We start from the raw sequence: 15,927 nt of genomic DNA, 5'->3' as shown, positions 1-15,927 counted from the left end.
ACAACACATGTTTGAACTACTCAAGTCCACTTGTACAAATATATATATAGATATATATATGTATGTATGTATATATTGGAAAAAAATTTTTGGAGATTTGCAACAGTTTGAAAAACTTGTAAACAACTGCATAATCTAGAAATCTAGAAAAAAAAAGAAGAAAAAGTTAGGTATGTCATGATTGCATAAAATATATGTATATATTTTTCTTACAATTTTCTTTTCTCTAGCTTAGTTTATTGTAAGAATACAGCATATAATACATATAACACATAAATATGTGTTAATTGACTGTTTTTCTTATCGGTAAGGTTTCCTGTCAACAGTAGGCGATTGGGAGTTAAGTTTTGAGAGAGTCAAAAGCTGACCCAGATACTTTGTCAGTCCCCTTCACCTCGAGTTGAGCGGTCAGCTGTGCTTCTCAGGTTCCTAAATCCCCTGGTCTTATGTTTTAATGTGTAAGAGTGTCCTAGATACTAAACTATATTGTTTTTGAAGATAGCCTTTCTTCATAAAATCTAGTAGGTATTTGAATGAAAGTGTAGTAAATGAAAATTGTCTTCGAGTCGCGTAGAAGGTGGGGTTGCTTCACACTCCCAGAACTCTGGGGAATTGGAAAGCATCACATTTTATTTCCATCAGAGTTGACAGTGAATACTTCCATGCTGCTCTGGCCAGTTTCGCTCAGTGGTTAGAGTATCGGCCTGAGAACTGAAGGGTCCCAGGTTCGATTCCAACCAAGGGCACATACCTCGGTTGCAGGCTCGGCCCCAGTTGTGACGCATGCAGGAGGCAACCATTTGATGTGTCTCCCTCACATCAGTGTTTCTTTCTCTCTCTCTCTAAAAAAATAAATACTTACATGCTGATACTGTGCTCCATACTGCACCTGGTCTCCACATATGTCTACTCTGTTCTGCATTCAGGGATGCTACCCATTCTTGCCAGAAGTCCATGCTTTCTTTAAGATATAAAACAAAAATTTTTACAATGAATATGCTTTTATAATGCAAGGTAACCATATAAAGAAGTCTCTCTTTTTTTCCCAGGCAAATGAGGCCTGATTGTAATTTGCTCTATGTAGTGAGCTTAGCAAGGCTCTACACACTGGGAATAAAGGGGTTAATAAAACAGATCAGGTCCTACTTTTTGATTTAGAATTTCTTCACATAAGGCAGTCTCAGGTTTAGATTATCACACAGTTACTGAGATCATCCACACCCGCCCATTGGGGGTAATAGTCAAGTCCTTTAATAACCTTTGCTCCTTTGTTCTCATTTTGCAGTGATGTGTATCTCTCGTCAAGAGACAGACAAATACTTGACTGGCATTTTGCAAATCTTGAATTTGCTAATGCCACACCTCTTTCTACACTCTCCCTTAAACATTGGGATCAGGTAAAATTCCTTTATCATTTATTTTTTGCACATGTCTTGGAGAGGGCTCTTAAGAGAAACTGTTAATTTGTGTGTTTTTAAACAGCTTTAAGAAAGATAATTTACATACAATAAAACTCACCTATTTTAAGTGAGCAGCCTGGTTTTGCTAAACTTATATAGTGATGAACCATCACCATGTCAAGAATAGAACAGTTTCACCACCCTTAAAAGTTCCCTCTCCCCTTTGCGGTCACTCCCCAGCCCTCCTGCTCCTGGCCCTACACAACCACCAGTTTGCTCTGTCACTATAGCTTTGCTTTTTCTAGAATTACATGTAAATTGCACTATCCAGTATAATATGTAGAGCCTTTTGTGTGTGACTTCCTTTACTCAGCAGAAGTGTTTGCAATTCGTCATGGTGTGTTTCAGGGATTTGTTCCTTTTTATTGTTCAGTAGTTTTCAGTTGTAAGGATGTGCGGCAGATCGCCCTTTCACTGGTACCTTGATGGACATGTGGGTTGTTGCCATTTTTTGGCTATAAACAGTTGAAGCTGGTGTGAACGTTCCTGTTCATGTCTTTCTCTTGGATAAATAGCTGGGAGTGAAATTGCTAAATCTTACGGGAAGTAGATTTTTATAAAGCTTTATAAGAACTTCTAAACTGTTTCTAAATTGCATTCACACCAGCCATGTATGGAAGTTCCCATTGCTCCACATCCTCACCAACACTTGGTCCTGCCAATTTTTAAAATTTCAGCCATTCTGATATTTCATTGTGGTTTTGATTTGCATTTCCCTGATGACTGGTGATGTGAAGCATCTTTTCATGTACTTATTGGCCATTCATATGTCAGTTTTTTGATGAACAGTCTATTCAGATCTTTTGCCCATGTAAAAAATCTGGTTGTCCTCTTGTTAAATTGTGAGTTCATCGTGTTCTTCAAATTCTGGATACAATTTTTGTCAGATATGTTTTGCAAATATTTTCTACGAGTATACAGCTTACCTTTTTATTTTCTAAGTAGTATCTTTCAAAGAGCAAAAGTTTAAAATTTTATGAAGTATCCTATTAACTTTCAGACTTTGTGTTTTTTGTAAGATCCTGAACATTTTTGTCTAAACCGAGATCGCAAAGATTTTCTCCAGTTTTCTTGATGAAGTTTTATGGACTTTGCTCTTATGTTAGGTCTATGATCCATTTTGAGTTAATTTTTGTGTATAGTGAGAGGTGAGGTTAGAGTTCATATTTTTCCATATGGTTCTCTAATTAATTATTCTAGCACCATCCTTTTTCTTCATTTGTTGTGGCACCATTGTTGAAGTTAATTGACCATATGTGAGTGTTTGTAGTTGCTTTTTTCTTTTCGTTTATGTCTGTCCATACTCCACTGTCACACTGCCTTGATTATGGTTGCTCTATGGATGTCTCGAAATAAGGTCATGTAAGTTCTCCAGCTTTGTTCTTTTTTTAAATTGTTTTGGCTATTTTTGGTCTTCTGTATTTCCATAAAAAATTTAGAATCAGTTTGTCAATTTCTATTAAAAATGTAACTTTTGGGAGTTTGATTGGGATTGCATTGAACCTATAGGTCTGATTTAGAGTGATTATCATCTTCATATTGTCTTGTAAACCCTTGAGCGTGACATAATATTTGGTCACATTGTTCTTAAGAACTTTAATGGTGATTTACTCTTGAACTGGTGAGAAGTCACAGGGCTTCTTAGATGTTGAATGGACCAATCTCTAAATCCGAGAATTTGGCCCAACTTAAGACTGTGTGTAGAAGGAAATATTACATTTTTATTATATATTTTCATTATACATTTTCCAGTAAGATTACTTTGACTTCTTAATCTTTAGATTATACCTTGGTGTTCTTTAGTATTTAAATTACAGTGAGGATTGGACTTTTTAGTGATAAAAATCTTGCAGAATTCCTAGTTTCTTTGTGGTTTTACATGTAAATACTAAATTAGACCCATCCTAGTAACTGACTTATCATTTGGAGTTTCAATATGTATTCATTTGTAATTGTATTAAAAATTTTAATGTGTGTAATTTGAACTGATCTAAATGGGGAGATGACTCAGTCAGTTAGCAGTGAGAGTTTTGCGCCAACTCAGTATTTTTATCTAATTCCTAAGAATTGTGGTATGTTTTCCCCAGGAATGTCATGAAATTAGAAATACCAACTAGCCTTCAAAATTTTCTCTATATAGAAAATTTTTCAGTAAATTCAAAGAAATAAGATCATTTGGTTAATTCTTCCAGGCCAAATCTTGACTTCTTTACTATCTGAATTATCTTGGGCCAATCTTTATTATCCTAGATTACCTTCATCTACTTCGAATGACTTTAGTTTTGGAAGTCTTCTTCAACTTTAAAACTTGTACGTTTAAGGAATAAAAACTGATTTTGCTCTTGGGTAAAATAAAATGTAATTAGGGTGGTGAATCTGTTATCCTATTAAGTCTATAATGCATTAAAACAAACACGAAAAGGTATCTAATTGCCTGAATCAGCTTCCTTCCCTCTCCCATGCCCATGAATAGTCTGGACTTCATGATGAAAACTTGGTCTGGGGGAAAGAATCTGCCCTGGTTTTACTGCCTGGGGACCACCATTATGGACATCTGGGCAGTTTTTCTTCCCTTCAGTTTCCTGGGGCAGCTGCAGCTGAATATGCAGCGATAGGTTTTCATTTCTACTCTGGCATGTCATATTGACACTGCACAAGCTGGTGTTTTTAGCCTCATTTTATAGAACCTCGGTATAAATGGCATGTTAGGTTTTAAAAGCGTGACCATATGTGTTTTCCTCTCCTCTCCAGGATGATGACTTTGAGTTTACTGGCAGCCACCTGACAGTGAGGAATGGCTACTCATGTGTGCCCGTGGCATTAGCAGAAGGCCTAGACATTAAATTGAATACAGCGGTCCGGCAGGTCCGTTACACAGCTTCAGGTGTGTCACCGCTCTCCTGGCAAGAGGTCTTACTCTGAAAAACAGTGCCGATCTTTTGTGGAGTTTGACCTACAGAAAAAGTATTCGGTCATTTTCTGATAGAATGTCTTATAAATTATGACTCCTAAATTTAAAATTTTGCATTTATAAAAAGATTGAGCCTTTGGAGGTTTAACCCCATCATTGTATAAACCAGAAAATCGGGGCAAGTTTTAGTGAGTTTGGCTTTAATTTTGCTAAGTTTATTCTTAAATACCAGAACTTGGGTCCCTGGTCTCCAGTGGAACCCCACCGTCTTGCCTTGCGTCTTTGGATCCACTCTGGCTTTTCCTACTCAGGCCAGCTAACGGCTCAGGCTTTCTAGTTCTGGGAGCAGTCCTGCTAATAAGTTGACTTCAGATTGCCCTGAATCCTGTGACAGTAGGCTCAGTGCTTATCTCTGGTTTCAGGCACATTTACTATGGAGTGCAGAGAGCCCTTATCCCCCCAGCTTTGGAATTAATAATCTTACAGTAACTGGTCACTCCCCTCTCTGAGGGCCCTCATGACAAGTGGAGTTGGGGCCACTAATCTTGCCCTCTGTGCCCCTTTTCTAGAGTTTCCGGGATCACCACAAATATCTTTTATAACCGCTGAAACCGTTTTCCATTTAAGTTTTCCCCTTCAGAGGCAGCTCCTAGCCGATGGTGTTGAGAAGATCTGTAGCCTTGAAATAGCCATTTGCTGCAGTGAAGAATAGTGAGAATAGCTTTCCTGTCATTTGCTCTAGTTCTGTGACCACCAAAAATGGACATGGCCCTGGCCGGGTGGCTCAGTTGGTTAGAGCATCGTCCTGTACACCGATTCCTGGTCAGGGCACACACCCAGGTTTCGGGTTCAGTCCCTGGTTGAACATGTAATGAGATCGCATACTTATTGGAACTGTTTTTGTGTACTTTTGAAGTTATATAAATAGGCATTCACTGAAGGAAAAAATCAAGTACAAATGAGGATAAATGTTATTAGCCTACTTTCAGTGCCTTTTCTGGCCAACTTGGAGCTCGTTCACACTCTGGCCAGCTGAGCATCACAGCATCCTCAGGAATAGCAAGCTCCCCAGTTCTGGGCTGCGTCCCTTGGGTCTGTACCACAGGCTCCGGGTGTCATTCTTCTGTTGGTCCTTATGAGCGAGCGCCACCCACAGTGGAGGAGGCATCAGTTCTCTTGGGTAGTACAGACATTGTACTCCGGGTTTTAGTCTGAATTTACGTAACTTTAGTAAGTGACCAGGTCCTTCTTTTAGTCCAGATGACCCCCGTGTAACAGGAGGGGGGACAGAGCACAGTGGTGAAGACCATGGATCCTGAGGTTGACAGTTAGGGTTTGAGTCCTGGCACTTACCTGTGTTTTCCGTTCTGCCTCAGTTCCCCTCTGTAGAAAATGGATAGAGCCGACTTCATAGACTTGTGTGAAGACTTAACTGGGACGGCATATGGAGCCTGCTGTGCACTAAATGTTCAGAACCCTTTCAGTACCGTCTGTCACCAGTAGTCTTTTCCCTCGACCCCTTTAGGGTGTGAAGTGATAGCTGTGAACACCCGCTCCACAAGCCAGACCTTCATTTACAAGTGTGACGCCGTGCTCTGTACCCTCCCCTTGGGCGTGCTGAAGCAGCAGCCGCCGGCTGTTCAGTTTGTGCCGCCTCTTCCTGAGTGGAAAACATCTGCGGTGCAGAGGATGGGATTCGGCAACCTGAACAAGGTACCCCGCCCTCCGCACCCCGCGCCCGCTGCACACTGGGACGGGGGAGGGGTCGCATCTTTATACATCTTGCTACGCTCTCAACTCTGACACAGGGCGTCCTGTCCGTTCATTCACGTCATTGCCTAATTATACATAAAGTACCCACGAGAACTTAGTCTTCTGGGCTCACTTCACAAACCCAAGCCCATAAAAAGAGCTCCACATGCCATCCTAAGTGGTACATTTTTAATAGGGTTTTCTAGGCTTGTGTTAAAAGTAGAAGACCTTTAGATGAGGTCTGAAGAAGTAGTAGCACTTCCTGTTGAGGCACAGCTGTACTTAAAGCCATATTCTCCAAGCCCTGTCCCCAGCTCATGTGCTGCTTCTCTGTTGCAGGTGGTGTTGTGCTTTGACCGGGTGTTCTGGGATCCCAGTGTCAATTTGTTCGGGCATGTTGGCAGCACGACTGCCAGCAGGGGTGAGCTCTTCCTCTTCTGGAACCTCTATAAAGGTAACTGCTTTCTGGTTTTGAGCTTCCTCATATCCTTATAGGAACAGAGACTTAGGAATGTTCTGGTTTTTCTCATATATACATTTCTTGACTTTTCATTAGCTCAGCCAGCAATTCCTGAAACCCCTTATAGGTGCTGGGGATACGGGAAACCCTGCCTTCAGAGCCCACAGCTAACCTGTGGGAGATAGAGTGAGGCGCTAGGCAGTCTCCGAGCAGGGCAGAAGGTAGATGACAGGGTGACAGCCCAGGGCACTGCGAGGAAAACAAGGAAGAATCTACCCGCCAGGAGGGGAAAGCCCAGGGAGGCTTCGGGGCCGGGGAGATCTGTAGTCCTCATTCTCAGGCTTTTCTGACTCGCCCCTGAATCTTCGGTCACTTCCCGTAGGGTATATTTATGAAACTCCTACCTCCTGCTGTACTGTCTTCTGTAATCCTAGAGGGAACTTGTTTTAAAGTCTCTTTAGACCTGACCTCATTCCAGGAAAAGAATGTAAAAGACACGCACTGTGTGCTGTGCAGCAGTGTCAGGAGGTGTGGCCTTGACAGTGCAGCCACATCAACTAACGGTTTGACCCCCACCCCATTTCTTTCCATCACTTCACTGCCCAGTACAGAAACATCTTCCACGTGGCCAGGGCCACTAATCCACAGGGGAGGCACTGTGTGTCCTGAGCACACTGCTTTCTGACAACAGTGGAGTGCTCTTTCCCTTTCCCCGTCCAGGCCATCGAGTCCTGTCAGTGCCACCTCTCTCTCTCTCTGACCTATTTGCTTCCCTTCTTTCCTCCTGCCCGCCTCCCAGTCCAAGTTTCTCTCTCCTCTTACCTGTTCAGTTGCCAGCAGCCACTAACTGCTTTCCCTGCTTCTGTCTTTTGAGGGTTTTCCATTGTCTTGGCCATTACTAATCTAGCCCTTCCCTATTTCAGCTTCTTCTGGCTGTTCCTCCCATCCCATCCTCACCCCTCCCCATGCCCTGGGCTCCAGGAACCCTTGCTGCTCTCCTGGGGTCCCGGACTGCACCACGCCATTGCCCACTTCGGCCTGGCCCTGAAACACTGAGCTGGGCTGCTGTGCTCTCCTTCCCTTCCTTCCCATGCGGCGCACTCCACCCAGCCTTTAGGTATTTCACAGAGGGCTTGCAGGTACACACCTCCACTGCTTCAACTCTAAATTCTCTGTATTCTTTTCTCTGGGCCCTGTTTTCTTCAATAGCGTCTATCACATTTCATAATTATATGTGTGACTATTTGTCTGTGTGTCTATGGAGTTACATAATCTAGCTTATAGCTTTTATATCCCCAGCATCTCTACTGTGCTTATCCCATAGCCTGCTGCGTGTTCACCAGTGGAGGAGTACAGGTGGTGCTGGGCTTGGAGGGGCCTGGGGTAGCTGCAGGGTAATCCTTGTGGTCAAGCTGTCTGCAGTGGTCAGAGCTAAGAATTCTTTATCTCAGCATCGGGATACTTGTTTTCTTTTGTTAACAAGGTCTGAAACTATATGTTTTGGACTTCTGTGTTCTGCAGTTATAAGCAGTGAAGTGTATGAGTCACTACTGTAGTTTGCCAACCCCTTCTAGGACTAGATTTTAAGTCGCTGTTTCAGAAACAACTTGTCTCCAGCATGAGCAGTACATGTTCATCTGTTTATTGGTCACCGGATTTCAGAGCACCAGGAAAAACGTGGGGCCCTTTATGTAGGTCCTTGAGAAAATCTGTAGGAAAACCCTGGCATTGTCCTTTCTGTTTTCCCAGCTCCTATACTATTGGCACTAGTGGCAGGAGAAGCTGCTGGCATCATGGAAAACATAAGTGATGATGTGATTGTAGGCCGATGCCTGGCCATCCTCAAAGGGATTTTTGGTAGCAGTGCAGTGCCCCAGGTAAGTAAGTGGGTGGGGGCAAGCGGGGATCTGGGGTTTGAACTAAAGCAGGGTTGACATACTCTCTTTAAGTTGCAGCACAGGTACTTGTCAGGACAGTTTCAACCAGAATTGAGAGGTGTGTATGGGTTTACATGAATGCTGGTTGGAGCTCATGCCCTAACTGTGGGGTTCAGAAAGCTATTTGCTGCATTTGCCTGTTTGTCTGTTGTCTCTGCTTTGGAATCTTACCACCATCACCCCCCATCACCACCCCACCCTTCAGACAAAGTGGCCAGACTCCCTCAGGGAGGTCTGAAGAGAACCTTTTGGTACTTGACTTTAGGCCCCCCGAAACACTTAGACCCTTGATTCCTTTGAGAGGAGGCACATTAATGTTTAATGTGAATTTATAAGAGAATTTAGGTCAAGTCTTGGATTCATGGACAAGAGTGCAACATGGAGGCTTCCTTGCAGTCTGAAGGCATTTGTTACTATTTTAAGGCATCAGCATTCACTGCTTGGCTAACTCTCATGTCTGTTGCCTCTTTAGTTCTCTCAGAATTTGTATCGCTACTCGCCACAGCTTTTCCACCTTTCAGAGATTACTGGTTTGTCTTTGGGGCCCAGTAATAACCTCCGCCCATGGTTTTTTCTTTAGCCCAAGGAAACAGTGGTGTCTCGCTGGCGTGCTGATCCCTGGGCCCGGGGCTCCTATTCCTATGTAGCCGCAGGATCATCCGGAAACGACTATGATTTAATGGCTCAGCCAATCACTCCCGGCCCCTCAATTCCAGGTGCCCCACAGGTGAGAAACTAACAAGCTGAACCTGGGCTTATTTGGGAAGAGGCCAGTATCCCAGGATCTCAGAGTGAAAATGCCACTGATTGTTACTGAATTCGTTCTTCTGTCCTTGGGCCCTTTCAGATCATTTGCGTCAGATTTCCCACATTTTGGCTTTGTAAATCTGAGCAGTCTGTATTCAGATTTTTGTCCCTTTAAAACAAAAAATGTTTTTAATTGCACCCCATTTTGTAGCAGCTCACAGGATTGTTGCAAGGTCCTAATCACTAGGGGCCTTTAGGGCATGCCCCCAAGAAATAACCTAGACAGTGCTGGACCCTGCTCCAAAGGGGAGGAAGTGTTGTCAGGACCCTGTGCTAAGTAATGCCTGCTCTGAGCGGAGCAAGAACAAATGCTGTATTCTCTATGGTTCAGAGTAGTCAGGAACCCCCCCCCCCATGGGTACTACATGAGGCACTAAAGATTTAGAACCTGGGCATCCCCCAGGGTTAAGAACAGATGTAGTTAAGCATCACTGCAGAACTAAGGCTGAGCTGAGTCTTACTGTCCCTTTCCTCCTCCTGTCAGTTCTAAGAAAATGCCTGCTAAGGGAGACCCTTGTTGGTAAAATGATGCACTAGTGATTGGGGCAGGGAGTCAGCATCAAGGCCAACAAGAATTTGGCAGCTCAAACACAAGAACAAAAGTATATTTACAATGTGCTGATTTCCTCTTAATTTTTTCCTGAAATAGCCAATCCCACGACTCTTCTTTGCTGGAGAACACACAATCCGTAACTACCCAGCCACAGTCCACGGTGCTCTGCTGAGTGGGCTTCGAGAAGCAGGAAGGATTGCAGACCAGTTCTTGGGAGCCATGTACACCCTGCCTCGCCAGGCCACCCCAGGTGTCCCTGCACAGCAGTCCCCAAGCATATGAGACAGTCGTATCCTAAGGGAAGAGGCCGACGTATGTCTTTTGCTGTGTAAGCAAAACTCTTCTAGCAATACTAGATTCCTGAAAAACTTGCCCTGGCTTCCCTGCTCCCATGATCAACTGAAGTTCATGGGAGGTGGCCGAGGAGGGAGGCACTTGACCATTGGTGTGGAGTGTGCGCTTCATCAAGACTGAAGCAAGCAGGCGCTATGAGGACATCTTAGTCTCTTGGTGTGTGGTAGCTTTTTTATATTTTGAGAATAAAACTTCATATAAAATTAGTCCTGCCCTTTTTTTGTTTCCCCTCAGGGTTAAAGCTGTATACTCGATAGGCGTTTTACTCCTTTGCAGATGCTAATTCTGTCCATGCTCATGTGAGGAGGAGGTTTGTATCAGGAGGAAAATGATTCGGTCAAGTCGGAAGACTGGGTTGAGGAGGGTCCCACAGAAGCAACGGGCTTCCAGTTCTGTGGGGCTGGACTTCCCCACTGGGACTGTGCGCTGTGTGCCGAAGGTGGCACTACAGGTGAAGCACACGGACATCGGGAAACTGAATTCTCAAGATAAAACACAAGACAACACAAAGTTTGGGGAGGCCTCTGGCAGACCATCTGGCTTTATTCTCCAGGTTCCCTCCATGCGCATGTGCTAACTTTCCACTTCTGTCCATGGGCAAGTTCTACGTAAGGAGCAGATCATGGGTTTATGTAACTTCACTGGTGTTACTTCCTGTTGCTTCTGTAACAAATTACCAGCAGGCTCTGAGGGAAGATTCTATTTCCTTGCCTTTCTCAGCTTCTAGGGACTGTCTGTATCCTTGGCTTGTGGCCCTTTCCTTCACCTTAAAAGCACGTAACTCCAATTTCTGCTTCCATCACCACCTTGTGTTCTGTAGACCCTCCTCTGTGTCCCTCTTACAAGGATACTTGTGACTTTGTTTAAGGCCCACCCAGATCATCTCTCCCATCTCAGAATCCTTAATCACATCTGCAAAGTCCCTTTTGCCGTGTAAGGTAAAAACCTATAGGGAACAGCATGTCTGTTCCTTCCCCAAGGGCTCTTAACAGACTAAAATGCACGTGTAATACGCTTCTGGAAATTGGATTTTACTTGTATTAGTCAATTCTTCCCTAAATGAGGTTTTATTCTTAGTAAGATTTAAGGGACATTACATTGGTGATCTGACTGGAGAAGCTTTTCCCCTAGTCTTGGAATGAGTGACAGCAATGAGGAGATTTTGCACACTAGGCTCAGGGCAAGTGGTGTAACTGACGTAAAGGTGAGAACAGCATGCCGTGGAAAATAGATGGACTTTGGAGCCCAGCTCTGCCATTAATATTGTTTCCTTGGGGCAGGGAAGGGGTGGCTAAGGTGTCTGATCCAGTGGTAAATGCTTTTAAAAGTTTGTTTAAATAGATGGCATTAGGCAGCTTGAGAGACTGTTGTTTTGTGTGTGGTGACAGACAAGCCTAAAAATAAAATGTAGCAATAAAACAGATGCCATATGATTCTAACTCCAATTAAGTGTTGGCTTCTAGGTATGTCCTTTAGTAAGCCTCAGCTATCTTTCCAGTCTTTATGGCACCAGTAATTGGCTGGGAATTTTAAATAAAATACAGTGAACTATACTAGCTGCACCAACGCATAGGAAACAGTTGTATACAGAGATGACATCAACAAAAATGGCATCACTGACTGACACAGAGCACATGGAAACTAGGGAGCTTTATTGGTTACATATTGTGCTGCAGAGCCAACAGACAGCATTAGAGCCAGAGGATACATGCAGACAGGCAGCTTCAACTATACACATGCACCCAAGGAGCCCTGAGTCACTGCTCATGGCTTTGCCCTGGTTTCCAGCGACAGGGTTCCAGCCTCCTTGGTCCCATGCTTGGAGCAGGAATGTAGAAGCTGCTGCACCTGGACTCCAAGGGGCAGGGGTGAGACCCGAGCACCTGCCTGAGCAAGTAAGTGTGGACCAACAGATACTGATGCCCCTTAGCAAAGGGGCCTATTATGTAATAACAGTTTTTGAGGGCTACTTCCCTAGCCCTCCCAATCTTTAAAATACAAAAAATAGACTTTATTCTCTTAAAAATACATTCCATTCAGTATATGTTCTGAGCTGTGAAGCAGCAGGAAAATAGGGCCCCTTTCCTATGATCTTGGTTGTGAGGCTTTGAGGAAAACCCTGTTCCCCATCAGGGGTATTCGAAAGATAATCCCTAAAAGCAGCTCTTCCAAAGCAGTCTTGAACCAAAACAAAACCCCCCACACCAACAAAGGCAGCGAGGGACCAGACCGGAGGCCGCGTCCCTGTTCCTTTACTGGGAAGTGGTAGTACTTGGCACTAACCCACTAAATATAAAGAACTAAAACTGCTCCGGGACGAAAGGTCCAAGATCAATATAGACCCTCTCATGCCCCATGAGAGAGGGATGATTTATGTGCAAGCTTGCCTGTGGCCAAGGTTGGGATCCTTGGCCCCACTGCAAATCCCTTTAACCCACATTATAACGTTCGCTGCCACTCAAGCAAAAACAGTCATGGCTTCCTCGGCTCACTATCCCTGCAGCTTTCTCCAGTTGTTTTTAGTATCAGAGTGGCAAGAGACAGGCGACAGCAGGTGGAAGAGACCAGCTCTACTTTCTCCCATGAAGCAGCTCTGGAGGTTCCCCAACCTCACTAGGAACCTTCCCACAACCATACACCTGCCAGTAAAATTTAGAGTTTGAGCCAAGCTGCAGAAAAGGCTTGTCATAAAAGTGGGTTTACTGGCTGTGATGGGGAATATTTGGCTTGATTAGACAACTATTCAACTACCAGGTCTCCCCTTTATTTGGATGTTTCTTCCAGGGCCCCGATGATGAGGCCTGGGTCCAGACAGTCTCACCTAGGCTGCTTTTCAGAAACGTGCCTTCCCAGCTTTGGAATTTAAGAGCCAGCCTTGCCAGCCATTTGACTGCAGGCTGTTACAGATGGTATTTTCTGCAACGCTGAGGACATTTTTTAAAAAAACATTTTACAGCGGTTCTAGAAAGTGTGCAGATGAAACAAAATATCCTGAAATAACTGGTACAATCAAACCCTATTGCACTCAAGATTTTAAGATAGCCCCAGCAAGAGGGCATCACAGCTGTCCCTCTTACACAGAGCATTTTGGGTAGCGGCAGATGATGCTGCTGAAATGTGGAAAGATCCAGACTTTGGCACCAAGAGCTACAGCACCAGAATCCAGGGCTCCAATGCCCAAAGATGAGAATTATTGGCGAGAACTTTGAAGGCATGGCTTGGCACCCTTCTGTTTCCACCAGCAGAGAAGAGCCACAGACTTGCCTATACTCTCAGTTGACCACCACAGAGGTCAGTTTCCTTTGAACTGTCAGGGTTGCCAACCAGTGAAGAATGGCAGGGAGGCTGTGAGAGATCGCAGCCTTGAGCAAGCTAGTTTCTGGCCAGTGACCCAGGAGAAGCAGTAGGAAAAGGTTTTGAAAACAGCATCTGAAGCTGAACATCTGAGGCAGCAATGTGAAGGAAAGGCAAGCCTCATGACAATGCCCTTAGAATGGCAAAATTCCAGAAAATGGAAATAGGAACAAAACATTCCTGTCCCTGAAAGTAACGGTAGGTGCTCCCCAAGCCTCCAGGACTGCCAAGTCTGATGCAGACAAGGCAGGACGAATGCTGGTTCCCACATTGAGTGGAAGCTGAGATGACAAGAAGCACAGGAACAGGAGACACACTAACTTGTATTATGGAAAGTGCGAGCCAGGAGACACTGCGTGGCACTGGGCAAGGCACTGGTGCCAAAAAAGGGCTGCAGACACCATCTAATCTAACCCCTTCATTTTACAGACTGGAAAAATGAGGCCAAGGGGAGCTTCTCTGAGCTCAACCACATGACATTAAAAGGGCCCAGGAAAGCAATCAAAGGCAGTGGGAAGGACACATTTCCCAAACCCATTTGGATGACACCTTCTAAAAGCGAGAACCACCACCCCACCCCCACCCCCACCCCCAGTGGAATGATGGAAACAGAAGAATCTTAGAATGCCAGATTTAGGACCCTTAGAAACCATTCATTTCAACTAACTCACTTTATAGACACAGAAACTGAGGCAAAGCCATGAAGAAAATTCAGCTTTCCCGACTCCTACTCTAACGCTCTTTCACTATGAAGGAAGTGTCTGCTTCATACAGGTAGAACTGAGAATGCTACAGAAAAAGCAGTGTCAAGATTATACGGTTCTTTTTAACTTCCCCATGCAAATGGTGTAAGTAAACTAATCAACCTTTATGTGGCTTCCTGAAGTTTGCTGCATTTTGAATTGTATAAACCTGGGGCCCTTGACGGGCATGTGTTACCTTTCCTCCCATGAAGTCATCATGATAGTTGGTTTGCAGAAATCATGGGCCCACTTCTGCAGGAATGCATCGGCCTGGTAAAGTGCGACACCTCCTCTGTAGGGGATGGAGGAGGAACAGAGTCCATGCCTTCCATGGAGCTACTGCTGTGTGGAGTGACTAATGGGAAAGCGCTCCTTCCTGTCCACTTTCCCCTCTGCTGGGCGCTTCCTAGAAGGCAGAGTATGCTGGATCAGGCCCAGTTTAGTCTGGGAATATTCCGAAGGTGGAAACAAAGTCAGCATGAAGTCTCCAGCCACAGGAGAGGAGCAGGCAATGCCAGCAGCATTATTGGTGCCCAGGAAAGGAGATGCATGAGGTCTGTGCACTTCCAGGAGCCTTTGGAGGGTGAGCTGAGAGCTGGGGCTGGGGGAGGGATGATGACATTCCAATAGGTGGGTGGGTACCCGTGTGCTCTGCCCCCAGGAAACAGTGGATCAGCAAGGGGACCAGGTCATAGTCCCATAATCCCTTGGAGGCAGCACAGACCTCTTCGGTAAAAGTCCGAGGAACTCCAAAGGGAAAGGAATGGAAGCCCCCTAAATGGAGCTGATGGCTGGTAAGTCTTAGTGTCGGTACTTAGGCCCCTGGGGCAGACAAGGAGTGAACTGGATGTGATGAGGGGACTAAGAAATCGGAACATTAACCACACAGAAAGGGGCTGCTGTTGTGTGGTGGGAATATAAGGAGTTTCTATATCATTCCCTATTTGGGGGCCAGAGTGGCCCCTCCTACCTGGGGACGGGGCAGGGACAAGGAAACAGGACTCATGCATCAATCAGGAAAGGCTGCGCCCGGGTGACTCTGTCCAGCTTGTAGTTTCTGATCTCTGGCCAACAGGCAAAAATGACCTGAGCCACAGCCTGGCTCTCTGCCACAATCTCCCAGCCAAGGCCTGGTGTCTAGCCTGGTTAACTGGCCTGGGATCCTTCACAGGATGGGAAGGTGGAAGAGCTGAGAAGCAGGAGCAGAGGAGACAGCAGGCCTCGCCCAGCTGCCTCAGTTTTCCTCAGCACAGGGTCGGGGTGGTCGTAACCGTTCCTCAGCCTGTACTCGCCCAGGCTCTGACAGCCCCTGCTTCACGGGCAGTTCAGACGGTTCCAGGGAGTTGTGCGGTTGCCTGTAGACACTGAGTGTGCAGTCATCGCCTTCCTCCTGTGTCAATAAATGACAAAAGTGAGCTGTGGAGGACAATATAGTAACAAAGTTATTTATCCTCACTCCCTACCCCAATGGTCCTCTCCAGCCTGGCAGTAGGAGATATAGCACAGACAGACCATAGCACAGACAGACCATAGCACAGGGTATGGAAATCTGGGTAGACTACACACTCCAATCTGCTAGGGGCTCCTAGGGTGACT

At 45.1% G+C, this 15,927-nt stretch overlaps 2 protein-coding genes across 3 annotated transcripts in view; one reads left to right on the top strand and one right to left on the bottom strand.

The window, feature by feature from the left end:
- The window catches only part of KDM1A (lysine demethylase 1A), a 52,466-nt gene extending 42,026 nt beyond the window's left edge, over nt 1–10,440 (top strand). For both annotated transcript variants that reach the window (XM_081144894.1, XM_081144893.1), the window contains 7 exons: nt 1,286–1,397; nt 4,212–4,344; nt 5,897–6,084; nt 6,463–6,577; nt 8,333–8,460; nt 9,101–9,247; nt 9,977–10,440. In XM_081144894.1, the coding sequence (XP_081001020.1) occupies nt 1,286–1,397; nt 4,212–4,344; nt 5,897–6,084; nt 6,463–6,577; nt 8,333–8,460; nt 9,101–9,247; nt 9,977–10,162 (1,009 nt within the window). In that variant the 3' untranslated portion in view covers nt 10,163–10,440. The remainder of the gene's footprint in view (nt 1–1,285; nt 1,398–4,211; nt 4,345–5,896; nt 6,085–6,462; nt 6,578–8,332; nt 8,461–9,100; nt 9,248–9,976) is intronic.
- Nucleotides 10,441–11,865: 1,425 nt separating this feature from the next.
- LUZP1 (leucine zipper protein 1) overlaps nt 11,866–15,927 on the bottom strand; it is a 64,205-nt gene continuing 60,143 nt past the window's right edge. The window contains exon 4 of the mRNA XM_081144892.1: nt 11,866–15,721. Within this exon, the coding sequence (XP_081001018.1) occupies nt 15,566–15,721 (156 nt within the window). The 3' untranslated portion in view covers nt 11,866–15,565. The remainder of the gene's footprint in view (nt 15,722–15,927) is intronic.

This window comes from Miniopterus schreibersii (genome assembly GCF_964146895.1).
Source record: "Miniopterus schreibersii genome assembly, chromosome: 8".
Lineage (NCBI taxonomy): Eukaryota > Metazoa > Chordata > Mammalia > Chiroptera > Miniopteridae > Miniopterus > Miniopterus schreibersii.
The sequence above is the reverse complement of the archived record's forward strand: the minus strand, read 5'-3'. Positions and strand labels throughout refer to the sequence as shown.